Here is a 12,235-nt window from a genome sequence, read left to right on the forward strand (position 1 = left end):
AAAACCAAAATACAAACACAGTTGATTCTTGAACAACATGGGTTTGAACCGTGAAAATCTACTTATACATGGATTTTTTTTTTTTTTCACAGAAAGTACTACAGCACTACACAACCCAAGGTTGGTTCACAACCAGAACTGTTGATACAGAGGTCGAGTGTAGTCAGTTATAGATGAACTTTTGAGTGTGCAGAGGGTCAGCACCCTTAACACACTGTCCAAGGATCAACTGTACCTAGAATCCTTAGAATGACAGCAGATAGCATCCAAATCAACAAGAACAGAATGCGTTAGTCTTCACACGTATCTTTACACGTAGCTAGTACCACTGGTTCACAATCAGGAAAAATGAAATCAGAACTCTATCTCACAGTATATGCATGCGTGTGTGCTAAGTCACTTCAGTGTGTCTGACTTTGTGATCCCATGGACTGTAGTCCAATAGGCTTACCCAAGCTAAATTTGACAAAGCTCTTTCTAAGCAGAAAAGTACATGAGAAACCATAAAGACAGGTACAATGGATCACAAAAGAATTAGGAACTTTTTTATGCCCCTAAAGAAAACATCACAGGGAACAGAGCTGTCTGTGCTCCATCCCCCTCAGTGATGACCACCTGCCTTGAACAATGGCAGGGCTTGAACAGCAGCTGAAATACTAAATTAAACTGACTTATAACATAGAATCAAGAGAGGAGTAATTAATATTAGGTTGGTGCAAAAGTAATTAATATTAGGTTGGTGCCATTTGATACTGGAATATATCCTTAAATGAATGGGGTTATGTTATACATCATTTCAATGTGCATTTCTCGCTTTACGTTTTTTTGCTAATGACTTAATACTTGCTGTATATTTTATTTTAGACTATGGAAATGATGTTAGACAAAAAGCAAAATTGAGTGACTTTCTTATTCAAGTTCAAAGTGGGTCACAGACAGCAGCGGAGACAATTCACAACATCAACAAAGCATTTGGCCAAGGAACTGTTGATGAACATACAGGCCGTTGGTAATTCAAGAAGTTTTCCAAATGAGATGAGAGCCTTGAAGATTAGGAGCGTAGTGGCCGGCCATCAGAAGTTGACAACCACCAATTGAAAGGATCATCAAAGTGGATCCTCTTACAACTACACAAGAAGTTGAAGAACTCAACGCTGACCATTCTATACTTGTCTGGCATTTGAAGCCAATTGGAAAGGTGAAAAAGCTAGATAAGTACGTGCCTTGTGAGCTGACCGAAAATCAAAATAGTTCTTTTGAAGTGTCATCTTCTCTTATTCTATGCAACAACAATGAACCATTTCTCAATCATATTGTTACCTGTGATGAAAAGTGGATTTTATACAAAACTGGTGACAATCAGCTCAGTGGTTAGACTGAGAAGAAACTCCAAATCACTTTCCAAAGCCAAATTTGCACCAAAAAAGGTCATGGTCACTATTTGGTGGTCTGCTGCTGGTCTGATCCACTATAGCTTTCTAAATCCCAGTGAAACCATTATATCTGAGAAGTATGCTCAGCAAATTGGTGAGATGTATGGAGAACTACATCACTTGCAGCAGGCATTGCTCAACAGAAAGGGCCCAATTCTTCTTCACAACGACCCCTGACTGTATGTTGCACAATCAATGCTTCTAAAGTTGAACAAATTGGGCTACAAGTTTTCCCTCATCTTCCATATTCACCTGATCTCTCACAACTGACTACCACTTCTTCAAGCATCTTGACCACTTAATGCAGCGAAAATGCTTCCACAACCAGCAGGAAACAGAAAATGCTTTCCGAGAGGTTCGTCAAATCCTGAAGCACAGATTTTTACACTACAGGATTAAACAAACTTATCTCTCACTGGCAAAAATGTGTTTATTGTAATGGTTCCTATTTTGATTAACAAAGATGTGTTTGAACCTAGTTATAATGATTTAAAGTCCACGGTCTGAAACTGCAATTACATTTGCACCAACCTACTACTACTGGCTGTTAGGACTGAAAAATCTAAGATGCACTATTTATTTCTAGGAAGCACCTGGATATCCATTCTTGTCTATATCCGTGGCTCCTTTCATGGAATAGCCGAAGCTTGGTGGCATGCTCCGAGCTGCCCACTTCCCTTCAAGGATCTGAGACGGTACTGCATTCAAGCCTGTGGGTCTTCCATTGAAAATATAAACAATTCCTTTTTTATCTTCACCCCCATATGGAGCAGCAATTGCAATATCTGAGGGGGAAAAGGAAGAGGGGGAGAGTAAGGAGGGGGGAAAGGGGTAGGGGGAAGGTAAAGAAGATATGAGAGTGGGAGGGAGGAGAGAATAGATGGAGAAAATAAGTCATAGTACTCATCATTATTTCTGTGGAGAAGATCCTAACATCTTTAGAATCCATGTATTGATACCATGATAAATATCAAACTTCAGTAGGGTACTCTTAAAAGCAAAAACCAAACTCAAGGAGATTCAAGCAAACAGTATGGAAATGACATTAACTTGGAGCCATATATTCTGGGTCTGATCTTGGACAAATCACTTAACCTTTCTTGACCTCAAATGACTCATCCTTAAAACAGAGAGGAGGGGACATGTCCAAATATTCATCTAAGGTTCATTCTAGCTCTCAAAATTCTTGTTAATTTAATTGGGCATGGTTTGGGGGTTCTTTGTTTTGTTTTTTTGAGAAGTCAATCTGGTTCAGAGACATGAACGCTATGATTTCATCTCTATCTTAATCAATTTATACTGAATTTTTTTAAAAGTTTGAAATTCTTAAAAAGAAACAAACAAACAAACAAACAACGAAATGGTCACTATAACCTTTCTTAACTCCAGAATATATTATGAATACTATGTCCACTTCCCTCTACCTTTCTGGCCCCACACTGGACAAGCCATTCTCATCCTTTGCCTGGACCCCTACAGGAGTCTAAGTGCCTCCCACTTCTACTCTTGCCTCTATAATCCATTCTCCTCAAGACTGCCAAATGTTAATATCATGTCACTTTCCTTCTTAAAAATCCTTCAATTATTTCCCCAAGCATTCAAATGCCACCTAGTTTGTCCATTCATCACCCCACCTCTAACCCAACCCCAGATCTTCCTACCAATCCTGGCCTTTAAACTCACCAGGTTAGCCCCCATCTCTGGATTTATACTTGCTGTGCCCTCTGCTTTATAGGCTCTTGCTCCAGAGCTTTTCAAGCTTTGCTCCTACTGTTTGTCCAAAATGGCAGAGCGTTCTTCCCTGGCCCGTCTGTGGAGTAACAGCTTCTCCTTCCTCTGTCTAGGCACTCTCTATCACATCACCTTGCCTTTGTTTGTCTAAACCCACGGCCTTTATCACTACCTGAATTTCCCCTTTATGTGTTTACGCTATTGGTCCTCTACAAAACATAAATTTCCTAAGAACAAAGATGTGTTCATCTTGCTTATAACAGCCCCTAAATACCAGCCATTTCAAACTGCCTCAGTTTTCTTAATATACCTAAAGTGGTTTCACCCCCCTCAACGTAGCCTCCCGAGACATCAAAGACACCTCGTCACTCATTTTTTAAGACGGTTATACCCAGGAATATCTCAAACACTGTGATGACTACTTTCTAGTGTTTACTTGTTCATATTAAACTTTCTCCTATTGATGCTAAATTCCTTAAGGACATGGATGGGCTCTAATTCATCCTCTCATTTTTAGCACTTACCACAGTGCTTAGCTTGCAGTAAGCACCAACTAAGAATTTCTTATCCTTAAATAAAAAGTAGTTTTAAAATTATGTAAAAGTTCTTCTTTATCTTTCTTTAAGTTTTAAAAGATCAATATAAATTCTAAATTGACATATGCACTAAGAAAGTTTTTATTAAAATACAATTTTCCAACAGAAGATGGCTCTACTACTGAGAGACAGTTTTAAAAAAATTCTCTTTACCTTTCCTAAACCTTTGTTATTTTGTATATTCTAATCATGTCTTCTCTTGGCTGGTATCTGTCTAGTCTGGAGAGCCCTCCTTTTTCATGTAATCAATCTACTCCTTTGATCATTTTAGTTTCTTTTTCTGTGCTTTTCCCCCTCTGCCTTTCTGGAGAAGTATTGACAAAAACTCCACGTAATTGTGGAACCTAATTTTATTATTGTTTTCAGTATCCCTCTTGATCATACCTAGGGTTTTCCCAGTGGGTGTTAAGTGGAAAGAGAGGAAAATAGGAGCAAAGACAAAAAAAAGAGTCAATGTCATCAGGTCTGAATAAGGAAAAGATCCAGGTTATAATTAATACACACACACATACAGACTATATGGGACAATAAGACCTCAGGAGACACTTTGGGAGCAAAAAAAGAAAAAATCATCCTCAATGGTATCTAGCTCTAAAAGTAAAATCTCTTTGTAAAACTGTTATAAAACTTTGATATTTTTTAGCTATCACTGCTTATAATTTTTGTGTTCACAGTACATTTTAATAGGAATAGGGAAAGCAAGATGAGACGCTATCTGGATTACGATATTAAAGAAACGTTCTTTAAAGTGGCTGGAATATTCTCAAAACAGGGTGAAGGCAAACATGTCCAGGTTTTCCCAAAATGCCTGGAGACAGGCCCATCCTCAGCAAAGAACCTGTTAAATTTACTCAAGGTAGAACTTCGAATCTGGCCCTGTTTTCTAGGTAGTTTTTGTTATCAAAAGTTAATGATTTGATCTGTTCTATAGTATTCTTCTCAAGTTCTACATTGAGTTTTGTACTAGAATTCCATTTATGTTCTCCTGGTGGTAAAAAACAACCTTTAAGATTATTTTAGGAGGCAAAATGTCCCCTTGAGTAGTTTTTCCACTAACAATGAAAACTTCTAGGGTGAGAGATGATACTTTCAGCACGTGACATAACACTACCCACGTGGCAAGAGGAGTCTTGAGGCCAAACAAACATTTTCCTTTTCTACTACTAATTGGGAGATTTGAGAGTCATCTGTCTTTTTTGAGGTTTTCATCTTAATTTATAACTTTCTTGTCATTTTTGGGGGGATATCCCTATATACTGTTGATTATACAAACAAACCCACGGTTCAACTCTCCATTTTGTGACCTCTGGGAAGATTATTAGTATCATTCCTTTTTGAAAAAAATCTTGGTGATTTGTAATCATTGTAATCATTTCACTCTATAGCAGAAGCCAACTTTGATTTTTAAAGCTATCTATAGCTATTAATTAAATTATTAAGTGGGACTGTGATAAAAGTGAACATATACCTTTTTTATCTGTCCCTGTGAAGGGAGATACAAACTCCCTCAGAATATTCTGGATAGCCACAACAAAATTACGGCTTTAAAAATATTAGTATCAAATCATACCTTTGAAGGAGGCATTAGGGTCAGCACTGCCTTGACAATAGGCCTGGGAGCATTTTTTACACTTGTATCTGAATGGACAGCAGAGGGCACTGCTGCTAAGCAGGACATAGACAAAAAATCACCAGCTCACACTGGGCTCCCTGGGAATGCAAGTGCCTTTCAAAAATTAACCACTCTAATGCTCTAATTTGAGCTGCATGTATAATAACTCATGAGAGTCAGTTTTTGAAAATTCCCCTCTGATTTTTAAGGGAAATGAACAACCTGTCGTTGAACCTAGTGTGTCACTCAAATCCTTCCTTCCAGGGAGGAGGTTTGCTCGTGTGAGCTTCTATAAATAGGGTATAGGACTTTTTCAAGTGGCCACAGAAAATCAGGGACCTTCGGCTCTTCACACTCCTTACCATTGAAGCCATCCTGGTCTAGATCTCCCAAAGGGGCTATGGCGCTGCCGAACCTTGCAAAGACCTCAAAACCATTCAGCTTGATGGTCTGGAAGTCCCCCGAAGCTTTCTGCAGAGACACCGAGACCTGCCCCACCTCCTGGAGTTTGCCATCAGAACCGCGATCCATGAAGAGAGGTGCGCCGATAAACACATCTGCGTAACTAAAACAACAGAATCGTTTTCACGAAGGCAAGATCAAATTCCATGTGACTATTAATAATCATTTTCTTTCTTAGTTGAAACTCAAGTTTTCCTCTTTCTACCTCTCTTAAGGCCACATTTGAAATGACCATTTCTAATTCAAACCTTCCTTCAGTTCTTTTAAGAAACTATGAGTAATTCATAAGATTATTTTATTCCTTCATACTATAAAAGCTATTGAAAGGAATTATTAACAACATAAAGATTTTCTAGTATTCGTGATTAAGGCTGCATCAAATTGGTTCCTTAAATAGGAAGATTAGTGGGAAGGAGACAGAGAAACAGAAGGAAAAATGTTTAGTTTTAGTAAAGCATTCATAAACACAAGAGGAAAACTGTTTCTGAAAACATTTTTTAAAACTTACTCATCCCCATTAATGTCAGTGGCAGCGACAGAAAATCCAAAATATGCAGCCATCTGGATAATGAGATGAAAATGAAATGTTTACAATTTCATCCAACTAATTTAGAAAATTAATATTTGTTGTGTATTTACCAAATAGAAAGGATTACTTTTTTCTCTGCATATAGTGTTTCAATCTAAGTTTCTTCTTTTGTTTATTCTACCAAAACAATGACCGTCAGTTAATGAGGCTTGTATACTTTCCTAGATTTACTGGCAAGACAGCAATGTGTCTTGGAAGACATTCCAGTGTCTTCAGCACACGCCATTCACAAGTCCAAGTACGATCAAGGCTCCTCCTGAGGCCTCACCTCCTATCTCCTGTCCTCTCTACTTACCCAAAGACACCAGACACACTACCAGAAAGACAGACAAGACATTTCAACTGAACACAAGAAGTTATAAATGATGCCAGAGCAGTAAAAATAATAAATACTAATTTTAATAGGTCATAAATAGTTTCGGAGAAGGCAATGGCAACCCACTCCAGTACTCTTGCCTGGAAAATCCCATGGACAGAGGACCCTGGTAGGCTGCAGTCCATGGGGTCGCTAAGAGTCGGGCATGACTGAGCGACTTTACTTTCACTTTTCACTTTCATGCATTGGAGAAGGAAATGGCAACCCACTCCAGTGTTCTTGCCTGGAGAATCCCAGGGACAGAGGAGCCTAGTGGGCTGCCGTCTATGGGGTTGCACAGAGTCCGACACGACTGACGCGACTTAGCAGCAGCAGCAGCAAATAGTTCTTCCTATGTGAAACCACTACAACTCAAAAGAAATTACTGTTTGGAAAGATACAGAACGGAGTTCCTTTTTGTTTCACATCTCAATCAATTATGTGCCAGTGGTTTTGCTTTTAAATTGCATGTAGTACAAATGTGCTTGGGTTTATCATGGGCTTGTTTTGCAGAGAAGGAATGTCCTCTCCTCACCACAGGAGACTGCTGGCCATCATAGACAGAGCAGTCTGGCTGGAAATACATGTGAAAAAAAAAAGTTCTAAACAGATTCCAACATACAAAACAGAACTAGGAGTGATGACAGACTAAAGATGAACTAAAATGAAAGATGAATCAACAAACCAAAAAAAGTGGTTAGTAAATCTTCCAAAATTCAATTAGCTGAGCTATCAGGAGGGAGATTCCCAGGTTAATCTATTTTGAATTTATACAGTGTAACTGAGAAAATGAAAGACAAAGTCTGTGTTGAATCACAAGGTCAGAACATGTGTAATAAAGTGCGCTGTATTAGGGGTACCATGATAAAGTGCTGGCTGGAATTTAACAGAATACTACTCTTGGATTGTGGTCTCTCAGGTTACTGGGCCTGAAACTGCAAAGAAAGGATGTCACTGACTGAGAAAAGTCTTGTCCTGTGTTATTATCATTGAAGTTTTTCCCTTGGATTTTCACCACATCCCCATAAGGAAGCTACCAGGATCCCTATTTTTGTACGTAAGCCATCAGATGGACAATGTTAAATACCGTATCCAATGCAGTAAGACTGAGTAGTGAGAACCCAGGTCAGTCCTAATGCAAACCCTGCTTTCCTCCACAAAAGAGCTGAGGACAAAGAGAAAGCATCAGGGACCAAGTACAAGACCCAGAGACACACACGGGCACCCGACTGCAGAAGCTGCTTGAGGACAAGAAGCCACAACAGCACAAACGGATAGCCGCCCCTGCCACAGCCATAACAGCTGATAACTGACATGTCAACCCTGACGGCCACACAAGCGGGACGTTCCTGGGGACCTCGAGTCTAGTTTCCCAGCCCATCAATCCTCTCGCAAAGCCAAACAGTCTCAACTGAACAAGAAGTGGGCTTAAATCCTAGATGTGCAAACTAGGAGATGCTTTTTTCTACCACTGATTTAAGTTTTCCTTTATTGTTACAGGTACACCTCGGAGATGCTGTAAGTTCAGTTCCAGACCAGACCACCGCAACAAACTGAACAGCCCAATAAAGTGAGTCACACAAATTTTTTGGTTTCCCGTACATATAACATTTAAACTTTACTATAGTCTATAAGTGTGCAATATCATTATGTCTAAAAAAACAATGTATGTATCTTCATCTTAAAATACTTTATCACTAAAAAATACTAACCATCATCTGACAACTCAGGGTTGCCACAAACTTTTAGTTTGTAAAAAAAACAAGCAGAATCTATGAAATGTATTAATAATGAAATGCATTTCATTATTAACGAAAACATGGTATTCCTATACTAACTTACCATTTCATTCTTTGAGACATACAATAGAGAATATTGTAAAACACCTATAATTATAGAGAATGTCCAGTACTTAAAAGTACTAATTAGTAATTGAAGAATGTTGTATTTCATATAGTACAAATGAAGTTTACTTGTAATATCTATACTTAACACATCTTGGCCATGCTTTGTTTTACATCTAATAAAATTAAAAGGTCATTCTTTAGAGAGATCATTCTTTAAAAAAAAAAAAAAGCATAGATCATTCTTTAAAAGAGAATTTAATGTTATTAGCAAACAAAAAGGAAATTTTTTAGTTTTGTTATGTGTTCAATTTGATTTTGTATTTCCTTTTTTAAAAAACTATTGTTAACAATTACAAAAGGCTTTGCTTAAATAAATTACTCTGGTTAAAACAAAGGTGAAATATTTAAAGCCTATTTTATATTTATAATATCCACTATTAAACCAATAGTTACTATATATTAAATATTAAACCCTCAGAATATTACCAAGAAAAGTTGTTAAAGATAGTAGGAAGTGTTGGTGTCAAAATGTTAAGTGAAAAAAATAAAAAAAAACAAACCCCACAACATTTCAAAAGCATACCTGTTCACCAGTAAAATTGTGCAAGGAGGACATGTTTTTCCCATCATAAATATAAACCTGTGCAAGAAAAACAAAAGCATATGAAATAGAGTAAAATACAATATAACCCAGAGATTTTTTAGAAAACACCTTTTAAGTTTCCTACCATTCCCAAAGTCCTCGCTGCTCTTGGAACTCCTGAAACGAAGTCTGAAAAGAAAAAAATTACTTCTTTTTAAGACCAATACTGGCAACTCCAACAGTAAGTGGCTATGTCAGACAGCTTTAAGTTTTGTTATTTCAGGAAACAGTAAATATGAGATCTTAAAAACTTGGGACTCCATAATAAATGACCCAAGCATTGATTTTAACCACAAAATCAAATCTTTACAAAATATGGAAAGATTCTTGAAGACTTCAAATAAATGCACATGTGCCCTTAAGGTATTTATAATCTTGTGAAAGAGAGCAGACAAGAGAAAAGGGCTTAAGGATGAAGAAAAGCTGTACATACAGTAATAAAAAATAATCCAGAGTCAAGTGAAACAAGGTTGAGGCTGCAATGATACAGAAACGTGATCAAATCAGGCCAAGTCTAGGCTCCCAAGACTGAGCTCTAAAAACGGACAAAGAGAAGATATAGACAGAGCTCAAAAAGTTACAGATGATGTGTCCAAAGAAAGCAGGAACTATTAAACTGTGCCTCCCCAAGAGAACTGAACCCACCACACGTAAGAAGGAAAGAGCCGAAGAAACAGCTGGAAGTGAGAGCAGACAGAGGTCGCTGAGGCGCTCAGCTCCCTTGGCTACCTAAAAGAGGTTTACCCAGGACCATGCTCAGTTTCAAAACTCTTTAACTGCTGAAATTTTTCAGTGCCACCTGTTTCAAATGCGTAGTCTAAATTTTTTAAAGACGATTAAATCTAGTTCAAGCACATCGTACCATCTATGCCATCACCGTTGAAATCTCCGACGGCCACCGAGTAACCTAAAGAGGAACCAAAGGTAAAACACCATCAGGGCAGAACTGATTATCTTCAACTTATCTGCAGGCTAAGTTTTCCTGGAAAATACCTTCAACTAATTCCTTTAATTATGTAATATTTTGTCCTCTAGGAGAAATGGGTTCACATGTGCATGATAAATGAATCTTGAAGAAAATAATGGCGCTAAATACTCAAATAGTATATCTCTGTTAGAAATATAAGACTGTTTTATCAACTTTACAAAGGAGTCAGTTAAAAACAGGGCAAATTTGCAATCTGGCGTAAAGGAGTAACAAACAACAGATTTTCTCAATCAGCAAAATACTATTTCTGTCATGTATACTTGGTTTAATGAATAAGAGAAACTTAGAACAAAAGTAAATAAATCCTAAACCAAAACTGTAGTTTAATACAGTGAATAGAAGTTCAAGAATCAGACTGCCTGAGTTGGAATCTGAGAAAAGCAAAGTTATAAGTGAAAGACTTTAGGCAAAGACTTCAGACTTTATTTTGCCTTTCTGTGCCTCAGTGTCTTTATCTATAAAATGGGAGTAATAACAGCACACTGTAACAGACTTGTGAGGATAAATGAGTTGTTAACAATAAAGCTCTTAGAACAACAACCAGAATGCAGCAAGCACATCTTAAAGACTATCCGTTATTATTATCACTGTGTAAATAATCATGCCTTAAATTTCAGCTACTGAAATACAACATAATCTAGGTACTCAATAACAATTTGAAATTATATGTTCCTTATTTTAAGAAAATCTTAATCTATTTCACATAAAAGATTTTTCTACTGAAAGCAGCATATGCAAATATAGGACGAATCTACCGCAACACCAGAAAGTGAATCCATATTTCGATTTTACCTACCCAAATAACTGTCATCAAAAATAGCTTGTGCAGTCCGGGTTGCTAACTGGTTATTATACTTGATGCTGTAAACTTTGGGGTCATATTTAGATACAATTTCTGCTACTTGATCGGAAATGAGTTGACCTGAAAGAAATATATAAAATAAATTATAATTTAAAATGAGCTGCCCTGAAAACAATATATAAAATAATTGACAATTTTCTAGCAGAATCTTATGATGCAGATGATGGATAGCACCTGCATGAAAGAAAATAGATTAGATATAAATATTTCTGCTTATTAGCCTTAAACAACTCTTCATGATCCTAAATCTGAAATTTGATTATTTTTAAGTCACAATTATTTCTATTCAAGGCTAGTATTTAAAGTTAGTCTCTGCTAAAAAGCAAAAATTTATAAATACAGAATTTAATTCACTAAAAAGTCATTGTTAAATAAATGGAATCATAAAATCAAGGATTGTTTCCCAACCAAATTTCAAATTAGAACTTGAAAAATCTACTGAAATTATTTTTACTTTCATAATTGGTTAAACCTGATTTTTCTTTTTTTAAAAATTCATTTATTTATTTATTTTAATTTTATTTTATTTTTAAACTTTACAATATTGTATTGGTTCTGCCATATATCGAAATGAATCTGCCACAGGCATACATGTGTTCCCCATCCTGAACCCTCCTCCCTCCTCCCTCCCCATACCATCCCTCTGGGTCGTCCAAGTGCACCATCCCCAAGCATCCAGTATCGTGCATCAAATCTGGACTGGCGACTCGTTTCATATATGATATTATACATATTTCAATGCTATGCTCCCAAATCATCCCACCCTCTCTCCCACAGAGTCCAAAAGACTGTTCTATACATCAGTGTCTCTTTTGCTGTCTCGTATATAGGGTTATCATTACCATCTTTCTAAATTCCATATATATGCGTTAGTATACTGTATTGGTGTTTTTCTTTCTGGCTTACTTCACTCTGTATAATAGGCTCCAGTTTCATCCACCTCATTAGAACCGATTCAAATGTATTCTTTTTAATGGCTGAGTAATATTCCATTGTGTATATGTACCACTGCTTTCTTATCCAGTCATCTGCTGATGGACATCTAGGTTGCTTCCATGTCCTGGCTATTATAAACAGTGCTGCGATGAATATTGGGGTACACGTGTCTCTTTCCCTT

The 12,235-nt window shown here is 37.1% G+C and overlaps 1 protein-coding gene across 2 annotated transcripts in view; it reads right to left on the minus strand.

The window, feature by feature from the left end:
- Positions 1–12,235, minus strand: part of ITGAV (integrin subunit alpha V) — a 108,862-nt gene that overhangs the window by 32,025 nt on the left and 64,602 nt on the right. For both annotated transcript variants that reach the window (XM_005202252.5, NM_174367.1), the window contains 7 exon segments: positions 11,053–11,178; positions 10,131–10,175; positions 9,354–9,397; positions 9,209–9,265; positions 6,343–6,395; positions 5,735–5,937; positions 2,027–2,218 (listed from right to left, as the gene is read on the minus strand). In XM_005202252.5, the coding sequence (XP_005202309.1) occupies positions 2,027–2,218; positions 5,735–5,937; positions 6,343–6,395; positions 9,209–9,265; positions 9,354–9,397; positions 10,131–10,175; positions 11,053–11,178 (720 nt within the window).

The sequence above is a fragment of the Bos taurus genome, chromosome 2 (assembly GCF_002263795.3).
Source record: "Bos taurus isolate L1 Dominette 01449 registration number 42190680 breed Hereford chromosome 2, ARS-UCD2.0, whole genome shotgun sequence".
NCBI lineage: Eukaryota > Metazoa > Chordata > Mammalia > Artiodactyla > Bovidae > Bos > Bos taurus.